Source organism: Anomaloglossus baeobatrachus, chromosome 4 (assembly GCF_048569485.1).
Source record: "Anomaloglossus baeobatrachus isolate aAnoBae1 chromosome 4, aAnoBae1.hap1, whole genome shotgun sequence".
Taxonomy (NCBI): domain Eukaryota; kingdom Metazoa; phylum Chordata; class Amphibia; order Anura; family Aromobatidae; genus Anomaloglossus; species Anomaloglossus baeobatrachus.
This window is the reverse complement of record NC_134356.1, coordinates 618,831,328-618,846,864: the sequence shown is the minus strand read 5'-3', so window position 1 is coordinate 618,846,864 and position 15,537 is coordinate 618,831,328. Positions and strand designations below refer to the sequence as shown.

The 15,537-nt window shown below is 53.0% G+C and overlaps 1 protein-coding gene across 2 annotated transcripts in view; it reads left to right on the top strand.

The window, feature by feature from the left end:
* The window catches only part of DDX56 (DEAD-box helicase 56), a 135,744-nt gene that overhangs the window by 77,695 nt on the left and 42,512 nt on the right, over positions 1-15,537 (top strand). For both annotated transcript variants that reach the window (XM_075346262.1, XM_075346263.1), the window contains 2 exons: positions 10,775-10,851; positions 11,613-11,702. In XM_075346262.1, coding sequence (XP_075202377.1) covers positions 10,775-10,851; positions 11,613-11,702 — 167 coding nt within the window. The remainder of the gene's footprint in view (positions 1-10,774; positions 10,852-11,612; positions 11,703-15,537) is intronic.

Below are 15,537 nucleotides of genomic sequence, written 5' to 3'. Positions count from 1 at the left end.
GAAGCTTCCACTGGACAAGCAGTGCTCTCTGCAGACAGGGGTGCAATCTCTCCTGCAGAACCAGTCCCACTCCTTGAGGCGCCTCATGCATTTCCTAGGGAAGATGGTGGCAGCAATGGAAGCAGTCCCTTTCGCGCAGTTTCATCTGCGCCCTCTACAATGGGACATTCTCCGCCAATGGGACGGGAAGTCGACGTCCCTCGACAGGGATGTCTACCTCTCTCAGGCAACCAAGGACTCTCTCCGTTGGTGGCTTCTTCCCACCTCATTGTCAAAAGGAAAGTCGTTCCTACCCCCATCCTGGGCGGTGGTCACGACAGATGCGAGCCTATCAGGGTGGGGAGCAGTGTTTCTTTACCACAGGGCTCAGGGTACGTGGACTCAGAGAGAGTCCACCCTTCAGATCAATGTTCTGGAAATCAGAGCAGTCTATCTTGCTCTGCGAGCCTTCCAACAGTGGCTGGAGGGCAAGCAGATCCGGATTCAGTCGGACAATTCCACAGCGGTGGCGTACATCAACCACCAAGGGGGAACACGCAGTCGACAAGCCTTTCAAGAAGTCCGGCGGATTCTGACGTGGGTGGAAAACACAGCATCCACCATATCCGCAGTTCACATCCCAGGCGTGGAAAACTGGGAAGCAGACTTCTCAGTCGCCAGGGCATGGACGCAGGGGAATGGTCCCTTCACCCGGACGTGTTTCAGGAGATCTGTCGCCGCTGGGGGATGCCGGACGTCGACCTGATGGCGTCACGGCACAACACCAAGGTCCCGGTTTTCATGGCACGGTCTCACGATCACCGAGCTCTGGCGGCAGACGCCTTAGTTCAGGATTGGTCGCAGTTCCGACTACCTTATGTGTTCCCACCTCTGGCATGGTTGCCCAGAGTGCTCCGCAAAATCAGGTCCGACTGCCGTTGCGCCATTCTCGTCGCTCCAGACTGGCCAAGGAGGTCGTGGTACCCGGATCTGTGGCATCTCACGGTAGGACAACCGTGGGCGCTACCAGGCCGTCCAGACTTGCTGTCTCAAGGGCCGTTTTTCCATCTGAATTCTGCGGCCCTGAACCTGACTGTGTGGCCATTGAGTCCTGGATCCTAGGGACCTCAGGTTTATCTCATGATGTTGCTGCCACCATGAGACAGGCTAGGAAACCATCCTCCGCCAAGATCTACCACAGAACGTGGAAGATATTCTTATCTTGGTGCTCTGCTCAGGGAGTTTCTCCCTGGCCATTTGCATTACCTATTTTTCTTTCCTTCCTGCAGTCTGGGTTGGAAAAAGGTTTGTCGCTTAGCTCCCTTAAAGGACAAGTCTCTGCGCTATCCGTATTCTTTCAGAAGCGCCTGGCGCGACTTCCTAAGGTACGCACGTTCCTGCAAGGGGTTTGTCATATCATTCCCCCTTACAGGCGGCCATTGGAACCCTGGGATCTGAACAAGGTTCTGATTGCTCTCCAGAAGCCACCTTTCGAGCCTATGAAGGAGATTTCCTTTTCTCGGCTTTCACAGAAAGTGGCTTTTCTGGTGGCGGTCACGTCTCTTCGGAGAGTGTCAGAGCTGGCGGCGTTATCTTGCAAATCTCCCTTCCTGGTGTTTCACCAAGACAAGGTAGTACTGCGTCCAATTCCAGAGTTTCTTCCCAAGGTGGTATCTTCCTTTCATCTCAATCAGGATATCACTTTACCATCTTTGTGTCCGCATCCAGTTCACCATTTTGAAAAGGGTTTACATCTGTTGGACCTGGTGAGAGCACTCAGGATCTACATTTCCCGCACGGCGTCTCTGCGCCGTTCGGATGCACTCTTTATCCTGGTCGCTGGTCAGCATAAAGGGTCGCAAGCTTCCAAATCCACCCTTGCGCGGTGGATCAAGGAACCAATTCTTCACGCCTACCGTTCTGCTGGGCTTCCGGCTCCTTCTGGACTGAAGGCCCATTCTACCAGAGCCGTGGGTGCGTCCTGGGCATTACGGCATCAGGCTACGGCTCAGCAGGTGTGCCAGGCGGCTACCTGGTCGAGTCTGCACACTTTCACCAAGCATTATCAGGTGCATACCTACGCTTCGGCGGATGCCAGCCTAGGTAGACAAGTCCTGCAGGCGGCGGTGGCCCACCTGTAAGAAAGGGCTGCCTGACAGCCCGATCGCGAGGTATTATTTTACCCACCCAGGGACTGCTTTTGGACGTCCCAATTGTCTGGGTCTCCCAATTAGGAGCGAAAAAGAAGAAGGGAATTTTGTTTACTTACCGTAAATTCCTTTTCTTCTAGCTCCAATTGGGAGACCCAGCACCCGCCCTGTTTTTCTGAGGGTATTTGTTTTTCGGGTGCACATGTTGTTCATGTTAATAACTTACGTTCTCCGATATTGTTTATCGGATTGAATTTGTTTTTGAAACAGTTATTGGCTTTCCTCCTTCTTGCTTTTGCACTAAAACTGAAGGACCCGTGCTCCCACGGGGGGGTGTATAGCCAGAAGGGGAGGGGCCTTACACTTTTAAGTGTAGTACTTTGTGCGGCCTCCGGAGGCAGTAGCTATACACCCAATTGTCTGGGTCTCCCAATTGGAGCTAGAAGAAAAGGAATTTACGGTAAGTAAACAAAATTCCCTTCTTCTCCACCACAGGGCTCAGGGTGCGTGGACCCAGCAAGAGTCCTCACTTCAGATCAATGTTCTGGAGATCAGGGCAGTGTATCTTGCCCTGAAGGCGTTCCAGCAGTGGCTGGAAGGCAAGCAGATCCGAATTCAGTCGGACAACTCCACCGCGGTGGCTTACATCAACCACCAAGGAGGGACACGCAGTCGGCAAGCCTTTCAGGAAGTCCGGCGGATTTTGATGTGGGTGGAAGCCACGGCCTCCACCATCTCCGCAGTTCACATCCCAGGCGTGGAAAACTGGGAAGCAGATTTTCTCAGTCGCCAGGGCATGGACGCAGAGGAATGGTCCCTTCACCCGGACGTGTTTCAGGAGATCTGTTGCCGCTGGGGGATGCCGGACGTCGACCTAATGGAGTCCCGGCACAACAACAAGGTCACGGCATTCATGGCACGTTCTCACGATCACAGAGCTCTGGCGGCAGACGCCTTAGTTCAAGATTGGTCGCAGTTTCAACTCCCTTATGTGTTTCCTCCGCTGGCACTATTGCCCAGAGTGTTACGCAAGATCAGGGCCGACTGCCGCCGCGCCATCCTCGTTGCTCCAGACTGGCCGAGGAGGTCGTGGTACCCGGATCTGTGGCATCTCACGGTCGGCCAACCGTGGGCACTGCCAGACCGACCAGACTTGCTGTCTCAAGGGCCGTTTTTCCATCTGAATTCTGCGGCCCTCAACCTGACTGTGTGGCCATTGAGTCCGGGATCTTAGCGTCTTCAGGATTTTCTCAAGAGGTCATTGCCACTATGAGACAGGCCAGGAAACCAACGTCCGCCAAGATCTACCACAGGACGTGGAAAATATTCCTTTCTTTGTCGCTCCATTGGGAGACCCAGACAATTGGGTGTATAGGCTATGCCTCCGGAGGCCGCACAAAGTATTACACTAAAAGTGTTAAGCCCCTCCCCTTCTGCCTATACACCCCCCGTGCTCCCACGGGCTCCTCAGTTTTTTGCTTTGTGCGAAGGAGGTCAGACACGCACGCACAGCTCCACAGATTGGTCAGCAGCAGCTGCTGACTATATCGGATGGAAGAAAAGTGGGCCCATATAGGGCCCCCAGCATGCTCCCTTCTCACCCCACTCTTGTCGGCGGTGTAGTTAAGGTTGAGGTATCCATTGCGGGTACGGAGGCTGGAGCCCACATGCTGCTTTCCTTCCCCATCCCCCTCAGGGCTCTGGTGAAGTGGGATCCTATCGGTCTCCAGGCACTGAGACCGTGCTTCATCCACAACTCCTGGGAGACTGCTGGATAGGAGCCGGGTATCGTTCAGGGACATGGCCCTGCTACTTGGAGGTACTCTGTGTCCCCGTGGGGACCGCGCACAGCAACACTCCAGCATTGCTGGGTGTGCTAGTGCACCGGGGACCGCGGCGCTGACCGGGTTAATATGTGCCATTACACACTCAGCGCTGCTGAGTGTGTTTATGTATAGGGACTGCCGCACTAACCGCCGCTGCCAGGGAAACACTGCGGCGCGGCTGGGACTTGTAGTGCGCCGGGGACTTTCGCGCCGGCCGCGCTTTTACGGCGGCCGCGTTTATTACTAGAGTCCCCGGCTTTTTGCGGCCTAGTTTCCTTTCCTCCCGCCCACAGCCCTGACAGGCAGGGGAAGGGCGGGACGCTGCACAGAACGAGCAGCACTGAGGGCTGGAGCATGCTTTGCATACTCCACTCCCCTCACTGTGCACAGTGCAGGCACCAGCTCCCGCACTTTCTGAGCCACGCCCACGGCTCCCACCTCTCCTCAGGACGCCGGCAGCCATTCCTGTCAGCTCCTTGGACGCTACAGAGGGGGACAAAGTCTGGGAGACTCAGGCAGGGACTCTGGTGGCCTCACAACCGCTTTAAGCGGGTGGTAAGCAGCACCTGTGGTGCTAGCCCCATTGTGCAGTAGTGTAACATTATATGTTTATGGTATACATATTTTACACTGTATGGTGCACAGTTGATTTCTGGCTATATACCCTATTGTGTTACTCAGGGAAGATAATAGCATGGCGCCCACGAAAGGCAGGGGTGCCAAAACACAGGCTTATTATGCTGCCTGCGCCGCATGTATGACCCCGCTACCGGCAGGTTCCACTGACCCTCATTGTGTGCACTGTTCGGCCCCTGTGGCACTTACTCAGCTAGAGCCTCTGCTAAGAGGGGCCCAGGGGGAGCCACCTGCTGACACTGTTCAGGTGACGGGGACAGAGTTTGCAAAACTCTCTGAGACTATGGCTAAGATACTAGAAGCCTTGCAGTCCAGGCCGGTATCTCAGCACAGGGACTCTGTTGAATCTTTGTCCCCTGGCCCACCTCAGTTGGACCAACAATGTCCTCCTGGGGTGTCTCATGGATCCCAGGCTGAGGGTTCTGACACAGACCCCGGCCCCAGACCGACTAAGCGAGCTCGCTTGATAATTCCCTTGACATCCTCATATTGTTCAGGGTCTCAGAGGGGGGAATCTCTAGTTGATGATGCGGAGACAGCTGATCAGGATTCTGATCCTGAGGCCGCTCTCAATCTTGATACTCCAGACGGGGACGCCATAGTGAACGACCTTATTGCGTCCATCAATCGTATGTTGGATATTTCTCCCTCAGCTCCTCCGGTGGAGGAGTCAGCTTCACAGCAGGAGAAATTCCGTTTCAGGTTTCCCAAGCGTACACAGAGTATGTTTCTGGACCACTCTGATTTCAGAGAGGCAGTCCAGAATCACCATGCTTGTCCAGATAAGCGTTTTTCTAAGCGCCTTAAGGATACACGTTATCCCTTTCCCCTGACGTGGTCAAAAGTTGGGCTCAGTGTCCCAAAGTGGATCCTCCAATCTCCAGACTGGCAGCTAGATCCATACTTGCAGTGGAAGACGGGGCTTCACTCAAAGATGCCACTGACAGGCAGATGGAGCTCTGGTTGAAACCCATCTATGAAGCTATCGGCGCTTCTTTTGCCCCAGCATTCGCAGCCGTATGGGCGCTGCAAGCTATCTCAGCAGGTCAAGCGCAAATCGACGCAGCCACACGCACGTCCGCGCCACAGGTGGCGTCCATAACCACACAGACTTCGGCATTTGCGTCTTGCGCTATTAATGCTGTCCTGGACTCTGCGAGCCGTACGGCGGTTGCAGCCGCCAATTCGGTGGTACTCCGCAGGGCCTTGTGGCTACGGGAATGGAAGGCAGATTCTGTTTCCAAAAAGCGCTTAACCAGTTTGCCAATTTCTGCCAACCGATTGTTTGGCGAGCGTTTGGATGAAATCATCAAACAATCCAAGGGAAAGGATACATCCTTACCCCAGCCCAAACCGAAAATACCCCAACAGAGGAGGGGGCAGTCGAGTTTTCGGTCCTTTCGGGGCGCGGGCAGGTCCCAATTCTCCTCGTCCACAAGGCCTCAGAAAGATCAAAGGAACTCTGATGCATGGCGGTCTAAGTCACGTCCTAAAAAGGCCACCGGAGGTGCCGCTACCAAAGCGGCTTCCTCATGACTTTCGGCCTCCCCAGTCCGCATCTTCGGTCGGTGGCAGGCTCTCCCGCTTTTGCGACACCTGGCTGCCACGGGTAAAAAACCGTTGGGTGAGAGACATTCTGTCTCACGGTTACAAGATAGAGTTCACCTCTCGTCCCCCGACTCGATTCTTCAGGTCATCCCCGCCTCCCGAGCGAGCCGAGGCTCTTCTGCAGGCGCTGGGCACTCTGAAGGCAGAATGAGTGGTGGTCCCTGTTCCTATTCAGCAACAGGGTCACGGTTTTTACTCCAACTTGTTTGCGGTCCCAAAGAAGGACGGGTCTTTCCGTCCTGTCCTGGACCTGAAACTTCTCAACAAACACGTAAAGACCAGGCGGTTCCGGATGGAATCCCTCCGCTCCGTCATCGCCTCAATGTCCCAAGGAGATTTCCTTGCATCGATCGATATCAAGGATGCATATCTCCACGTACCGATTGCTCCAGAGCACCAGCGCTTCTTGCGCTTCGCCATAGAAAACGAACACCTGCAGTTCGTGGCACTGCCGTTCGGCCTGGCAACAGCCCCACGGGTTTTCACCAAGGTTATGGCTACTGTAGTAGCGGTCCTCCACTCTCAGGGTCACTCGGTGATCCCGTACTTGGACGATCTGTTGATCAAGGCACCCTCTCTAGAGGCATGCCAACACAGCCTCGACGCTACCCTGGAGACTCTCCAGAGTTTCGGGTGGATCATCAATTTTCCAAAGTCAAATCTGACACCGGCCCAATCACTGACATATCTTGGCATGGAGTTTCATACCCTCTCAGCGATAGTGAAGCTTCCGCTGATCAAGCAGCGGTCACTACAGACAGGGGTACAATCTCTCCTTCAAGGCCAGTCACACCCCTTGAGGCGCCTCATGCACTTCCTGGGGAAGATGGTGGCAGCAATGGAGGCAGTTCCGTTCGCGCAGTTTCACCTGCGTCCACTTCAATGGGACATCCTACGCAAATGGGACAGGAAGCCGACGTCCCTCGACAGGAACGTCTCCCTCTCTCAGGCGACCAAAGCTTCCCTTCGGTGGTGGCTTCTTCCCACTTCATTATCGAAGGGGAAATCCTTCCTACCCCCATCCTGGGAGGTGGTCATGACGGACGCGAGTCTGTCAGGGTGGGGAGCGGTTTTTCTCCACCACAGGGCTCAGGGTACGTGGACCCAGCAAGAGTCCTCGCTTCAGATCAATGTTCTGGAAATACGGGCAGTGTATCTTGCCCTGAAGGCGTTCCAGCAGTGGCTGGAAGGCAAGCAGATCAGAATTCAGTCGGACAATTCCACAGCGGTGGCATACATCAACCACCAAGGCGGCACACGCAGTCGGCAAGCCTTCCAGGAAGTCCGGCGGATTTTGATGTCGGTGGAAGCCACGGCCTCCACCATCTCTGCAGTTCACATCCCAGGCGTGGAAAACTGGGAAGCAGATTATCTCAGTCGCCAGGGCATGGACGCAGGGGAATGGTCCCTTCACCCGGACGTGTTTCAGGAGATCTGTTGCCGCTGGGGGGTGCCAGACGTCGACCTCATGGCGTCCCGGCACAACAACAAGGTACCGACGTTCATGGCACGGTCTCAAGATCCCAGAGCTCTGGCGGCAGACGCCTTAGTTCAGGATTGGTCGCAGTTTCAGCTCCCTTATGTGTTTCCTCCGCTGGCACTGTTGCCCAGAGTGTTACGCAAGATCAGGGCCGACTGCCGCCGCGTCATCCTCGTCGCTCCAGACTGGCCGAGGCGGTCGTGGTACCCGGATCTGTGGCATCTCATGGTCGGCCAACCGTGGGCACTACCAGACCGACCAGACTTGCTATCTCAAGGGCCGTTTTTCCATCTGAATTCTGCGGCCCTCAACCTGACTGTGTGGCCATTGAGTCCTGGATCCTAGCGTCTTCAGGGTTATCTCAAGACGTCATTGCCACTATGAGACAGGCTAGGAAACCAACGTCCGCCAAGATCTACCACAGGACGTGGAAAATTTTCCTGTCGTGGTGCTCTGCTCGGGGTTTTTCTCCCTGGCCTTTTGCCTTGCCCACTTTTCTGTCCTTCCTTCAATCTGGACTGGAAAAGGGTTTGTCGCTCGGCTCCCTTAAGGGACAAGTCTTAGCGCTCTCTGTGTTTTTCCAGAAGCGCCTAGCCAGACTTCCACAGGTACGCACGTTCCTGCAGGGGGTTTGTCACATCGTTCCTCCTTACAAGCGGCCGTTAGAACCCTGGGATCTGAACAGGGTGCTGCTGGTTCTTCAGAAACCACCATTCGAGCCAATGAGAGATATTTCTCTCTCACGCCTTTCGCAGAAAGTGGTTTTTCTGGTAGCAGTCACTTCACTTCGGAGAGTGTCTGAGCTAGCAGCGCTGTCATGCAAAGCCCCTTTTCTGGTTTTTCACCAGGACAAGGTGGTTCTGCGTCCGGTTCCGGAATTTCTCCCTAAGGTGGTATCCCCCTTTCATCTCAATCAGGATATCTCCTTACCTTCTTTTTGTCCTCATCCAGTTCACCAATGTGAAAAGGATTTGCACTTGTTAGATCTGGTGAGAGCACTCAGACTCTACATTTCTCGTACGGCGCCCCTGCGCCGCTCGGATGCACTCTTTGTCCTTGTCGCTGGCCAGCGTAAAGGGTCACAGACTTCCAAATCAACCCTGGCTCGGTGGATCAAGGAGCCAATTCTCGAAGCCTACCGTTCGGCTGGGCTTCCGGTTCCCTCAGGGCGGAAGGCCCATTCTACCAGAGCCGTGGGCGCGTCCTGGGCTTTGAGGCACCAGGCTACGGCTCAGCAGGTGTGTCAGGCGGCTACCTGGTCGAGCCTGCACACTTTCACGAAACACTATCAGGTGCATACCTATGCTTCGACGGATGCCAGCCTAGGTAGACGAGTCCTTCAGGCGGCGGTTGCCCACCTGTAGGAAGAGGCCGTTTTACGGCTCTTACAAGGTATTATTTTACCCACCCAGGGACTGCTTTTGGACGTCCCAATTGTCTGGGTCTCCCAATGGAGCGACAAAGAAGAAGGGAATTTTGTTTACTTACCGTAAATTCCTTTTCTTCTAGCTCCAATTGGGAGAACCAGCACCCGCCCCTGTTTTTTTGTGTACACATGTTGTTCATGTTGAATGGTTTCAGTTCTCTGATATTCCTTCGGATTGAAGTTACTTTAAACCAGTTTTTAATTCTTTTTCCTCCTTCTTGCTTTTGCACCAAAACTGAGGAGCCCGTGGGAGCACGGGGGGTGTATAGGCAGAAGGGGAGGGGCTTTACACTTTTAGTGTAATACTTTGTGCGGCCTCCGGAGGCATAGCCTATACACCCAATTGTCTTGGTCTCCCAATTGGAGCTAGAAGAAAAGGAATTTACGGTAAGTAAACAAAATTCCCTTCTTTCTTTGAGTTAAAACATTTTTTAAAAAACCGGCAGGGAAATGTTTTACCTCACAGAATCCTCCATGATCCCATTCTGTGAGGCAAAACAGTTCCCTTTCCTTCCCAAACATTTCCATATTTGTGATCCCATGCTGTACTGTCTGTATGCTCATTTACTTCCTCCCCAGCTCAGGAGATGTGATTTGATCAGACCATGTCCCTGTACAGTCAGACACAGCCATTACACAGTACACAGCAGGGACACATATATAAGATTATCTCAGCACAGGAACATTTTTTTTTAAACACATCCAATTATGGAAATAATTTTTATTCCAAGATCTATTGATTAAAATTAACTTTCTTTGTCGCTCCATTGGGAGACCCAGACAATTGGGTGTATAGCTATGCCTCCGGAGGCCACACAAAGTATTACACTAAAAGTGTAAAGCCCCTCCCCTTCTGCCTATACACCCCCCGTGCTCACGGGCTCCTCAGTTTTTATGCTTTGTGCGAAGGAGGCCCTTAAGGGACAAGTCTCTGCGCTCTCTGTGTTTTTTCAGAAGCGCCTAGCCAGACTTCCACAGGTACGCACGTTCCTGCAGGGGGTTTGTCACATCGTCCCTCCTTACAAGCGTCCGTTAGAACCCTGGGATCTGAACAGGGTGCTGATGGTTCTTCAGAAACCACCGTTCGAGCCAATGAGGGATATCTCTCTCTCACGCCTTTCGTTTTACGGCTCTATTATGAGGTATTATTTACCCACCCAGGGACTGCTTTTGGACGTCCCAATTGTCTGGGTCTCCCAATGGAGCGACAAAGAAGAAGGGAATTTTGTTTACTTACCGTAAATTCCTTTTCTTCTAGCTCCAATTGGGAGACCCAGCACCCGCCCCTGTTTTTTGTGTACACATGTTGTTCATGTTGAATGGTTTCAGTTCTCCGATATTCCTTCGGATTGAATTTACTTTAAACCAATTTATAATTTTTTCCTCCTTCTTGCTTTTGCACCAAAACTGAGGAGCCCGTGAGCACGGGGGGTGTATAGGCAGAAGGGGAGGGGCTTTACACTTTTAGTGTAATACTTTGTGTGGCCTCCGGAGGCATAGCTATACACCCAATTGTCTGGGTCTCCCAATTGGAGCTAGAAGAAAAGGAATTTACGGTAAGTAAACAAAATTCCCTTCTTTTTCTTTATGGGAAACCCCCTTTAAGTGTGTGACTCTTTTTAAGTTGTTTTTTTTGTCCCTAATACCCTGCCCGATGTTTCTGTTACAGGGAGCTCGGAGGAGTGTGTGCTGCGTCCTTACAGGTTCCGAATGGAGGAAGTGGAAGGCTTTCGATATCGCTGTAGGGTAAGTGGAGTATGGCGGAGGTCAGAAGGAAAACCTCCTGAAAAAGTGTGTTTGGATGCTATACTTGAAGTGACAATATTAGATCTTCATATTGCTCAGTGCACAAAGATTTATTCTGGCCGGACTTTACCTTGAGAGAAATTAGTATCTGACAAGGAAGCTGGGATGAGAGAATGTTTGCCCTTTTTTCTTTTGGGGTTAGTGTGTTTCCCTATAGACTTTACTTAATATAACACCCAACAGTACAGAAACACAGCATCACAACCACCAGCAGTACAGAAATTCAACATCAGAACCACTGCAGTACAGAAATACATCCATATTATCTCAGCAGTTCGGAAATACAGCATCAAAACCCTCATCGGTACAGAAATACATGATCAGTACCACAAGCAGTACTGCTTGGGTTCTCTGTTTCAGGATCAGGTAATCCATCAATCTGCAATAAGGTGTCCGATTTATCCTCCGATAGCAGATGTTTGGGGAAGAAGGATGGAGCATATTGTATCTCATCATGCCCAATCCTTTATTTTCCCAGGTAAACTGCCACCAGAGGTGTCGGCAGTAGCCTATTTCTCCCTTTTGAGATCTTATGTAGGATCTACTGAGCAAATATGTGGAGGGCGGGATTAATAGGTCGCCATACACATTTGTTCGCCTGGCAGCTGTCAAAGATTTAGAATTATGAAAGCAGTATGATGTGCCGACCGGCTGCGGAATTTGTGGGGGTCTCTATTATATATGATGTCTTCTTCCTACAGGATGCAATGAGATCTGTGACTAAACACGCCATTAAAGAGGCTCGTCTGAAGGAGATAAAGGAAGAACTGCTCAACTCCGAGAAACTGAAGGTAAGAACTTATAACAGCCCATGATCATAGTAATGGGGTTACATCTTATATCCTCTATTGAGCCTGTTTACAGCTTCTGTATACCTGCTAAAGGGATTGTCCACTACATTTTACACCCTTAGGATAGGTCATCAATGTCTGATCGACCGGAGTCCGACACCCCGTACCCCCCGCTGATCAGCTGTTCTCGCTGTCGGCGGCGGAAGCAGCAGCCATGAATGCTCAGTTCTGGAGCGCCCCATCCTCTGATAGAGGACGGGTACTGCACAATCCGCCTCCCATTCAGATTAATGGGAGCGCAGTGCCCGGCTGCAGCCGCTATCACAGGACAGAGCAGCTCCCGAACTGAGCAATTCCAGCCGGCGGCCGTGTAAAACCGATGAAACACAGAACACAGACTTTGTACTTCAGTGTCCCCCTCACTTTGTACTTTGCTAACAGTTAATAAGTCATTTATCTGCTTCAGTTGTTAAAAACACACAAAAAATCAGATGTAACATGGAGAGAAAAACGTTCCGTTTACATGGATGTGTGACTAAGGCTCAATGCAACAGTGTGATCTGCGTGTGAATCCACAGAAATAGCCCAGGATGGGGCAGCTCTGGGGGGTCTTATTACACCACATTCACTGGGATGGTAGAAAAACCGCACCTCAATAGGACCCTGTACACACTGCTCCATATTAAGCCCTGATAATTGGAGATTTCCCAAAATTAATTATGTCACATTTATCCAATTACATTGTCTGCATTTATCTTGGTGTGAGCGCTGGGTGCGAGGGGTTTAATTGCTTTATCTGAAATGTGTCAGGTGAAAATAAAATTTGCAGCAGTGTAGTTTTTAACCTGCCATACGCCTGCTGGCGGCCTGTCTGGGGGGTGCACACTGTCTTTGGGGGGGAGATATAGTCTGGCTGCTTCGTTTCTGCCTCTGCTTTTTTAAAAGTAACCTGCCCCTGCGCTTTTCGCTTAGCGCTCCTAAGCTTGTCGCGTTGCATCCCCCGGGCTTTCCACCATTCTTCCCAAGAGGGCTTTCCGCCAGGCCTCCCCTCCCCCGGGCTTTCTGCCACCAGTCCTCCGCCTCCACAGGGTTTTTTGCCAGAGCCTCCGCAGGGTTTTCCACCAGGCCTCCCAAGAGGGCTTTCCGCCAGGCCACACCCTCCCCGAGCTTTCCGCCAGGGCATCCAAATAGTTTTCCGCCAGGGCCTAGCCCCCCCCCCCGCCCCCCAGGATTTCCGCCAGTCTTGCCTCCCTTCTCCCTGGGCATGTCTCGCTACCTGTCTGGCTGGTGTACGCTGCCTCATGGGGGGAGGGGAATATAGTCTTAACTACTTCCTTTCTGCCTATCATGTTTTAAAAGTAACTTGCCCTTGCGCTTTTCGCTTAGCGTTCCTTGGCTCGTCGCGTCGCCTCTCCCGGGGCTCGTCGCGTCGCCTCTCCCGGGGCTCGTCGCGTCGCCTCTCCCGGGGCTCGTCGCGTCGCCTCTCCCGGGGCTCGTCGCGTCGCCTCTCCCGGGGCTCGTCGCGCCGCCTCTCCCGGGGCTCGTCGCGCCGCCTCTCCCGTCTCCCGGGGCTCGTCGCGCCGCCTCTCCCGTCTCCCGAGGCTCGTCGCGACGCCTCTCCCGTCTCCCGAGGCTCGTCGCGACGCCTCTCCCGTCTCCCGAGGCTCGTCGCGACGCCTCTCCCGTCTCCCGAGGCTCGTCGCGACGCCTCTCCCGTCTCCCGAGGCTCGTCGCGACGCCTTTCCCGTCTCCCGAGGCTCGTCGCGACGCCTCTCCCGTCTCCCGAGGCTCGTCGCGTCGCCTCTCCTGGGGCTCGCTGCCGTCGCCTGTCTCTCGCGCCTTCACCCTGGCGTGTATCGCCCCTCTGTCCGCATCGCACCACTCCCCCTGTGCGGTGCATTGGAGGCTCCTCGGTGAGTCACAGCTGTTTGTCCTGTCTGAGTCACTTTGTGACCTACCTAGGTCATTGCCTCAGATAACCTGACTCCTGTGCCTCCTGTCATGTTCTGCAGCAGCTGGCGCTGCTCCTGCTCCTTATCAGCAGATTACATTTCCCGGTGTCTGGTAGGGCCGGGTATCTGAGGTTTCCATTCTTGATTACTTTAATAATTTCTTTGTGAAATCCTGCAGATTTGCTGAGTGTCCTGCCTTGTGCGTCTATATTGATTTTATACATATATTTTCCCCTTAGTAAGCTCCGATCCCTGCAGTAATTAGTAACTGGGTTAATTGTCCTCCAGCTCTTGCGGAAATTGAGCAAATGACTTTTCAAAATATCTCAGAAATCTCCTCCAAATCTGTAACTGCAGACTAGTGATCGCCCACAATGGTCAGCGAGGGTCTTAACACCCAGGTTCCCACCAATTTTAACATTTCACTATAAAGTGCTTTAAAGTTTTCCATTTAGAGGGGTTTTCCTGTAGACAATTGTCACCAGTCAACTAATCTCTAGAGGGCGACAAGTGATCACAGGAACTGGGGTCCCAAGTCCCCAATTTGAATAGTATGATGGAGTGCACATGGTCATTTGTCTCACTGTACGCCGATAACTATTTCTATTCTGGTCCATATAGGTCACTACTTTGCTTACTGTATGCTGATACATATTAATATTCAGGTCCATATAGGCCACTGCTGCACTCACTGTATGCTGATAACTATCGTATTTCTTTGTCGCTCCATTGGGAGACCCAGACAATTGGGTGTATAGCTTCTGCCTCCGGAGGCCACACAAAGTATTACACTTTAAAAGTGTAACCCCTCCCCTCTGCCTATACACCCTCCCGTGCATCACGGGCTCCTCAGTTTTATGCTTTGTGTGGAAGGAGGCACACATCCACTCATGCATTCTCAGATTAGTTATATCGGTTGGAAGAAAAGAGGACCCCCACGGGGCCCCCGGCATGTTCCCTTCTCACCCCACTAAGTCGGCGGTGCTGTTAAGGTTGAGGTACCCATTGCGGGTACAAAGGCCGGAGCCTCATGCCATTTTCCTTCACCATCCCTTAGTGGCTCTGGGAGAAGTGGGATCCTGACCGGTCATCCATTCACTGGGACCGGGCTCCCTCCGCAGCCCCTGTGGGAATCTGCCGGACAGGAGTCTATTCATCCTCAGGGACCGAGCCCTGCATCTATAAGGTACTCTGTGTCCCCATGGGGACTGTGCATGGAGCGCCTTCTTCCCGGACGCTGCAGCAGCTGCTGATTTGTGAGGACCGGCGGACTTCCGCGCCGACCGCGCCTGCTTGTCGGCCGCGGTCTTAAATTTAGTCCCCGGCTTCATCACGGCCTAGTAGCAAAAATCCCGGGCCTGCCTGTCAGGGGTAAGGGCGGGACGGCCGGCCTGACGTCGGTTGTGAGGGCCGGAGCATCCTGTATGTTTCCTCCCCCCTCACTGATCACTGTGGGGACCCCAGATTCCCGCACTTTTTCTAGCACGCCCACGGCTTCACTCCTTCCCTGAGAGCTCCGGCAGCCATGTTTTTGGCATTCTGCCGGTGGAGGATTATCAGAGAAGAGCTCTGCAGCTCTGGGAGACCTAAGGCAGGGAATCTGGAGGACACACACTCCGCTTTTTAGCGGTCGGTAAGCCACACCGGTCACCCGGTGCTGGTCCCCCCTAGGGTGCCGCAATAGATACGTATTTATATACATATTTCTGTTCGGTCGGGCTGTATACCCCTTCCCATATACCCTCAGTGATCACTCTCCTAGGAGACAACAGCATGTCGTCCACAAGGAGCAAAGGTGCTAAGGCACAGGGGTTTTTTTGCGACCTGTACCTCTTGTGGGGCTATGTTACCTGCGGGTTCCACCTACCCTCACTGTGAGCAAT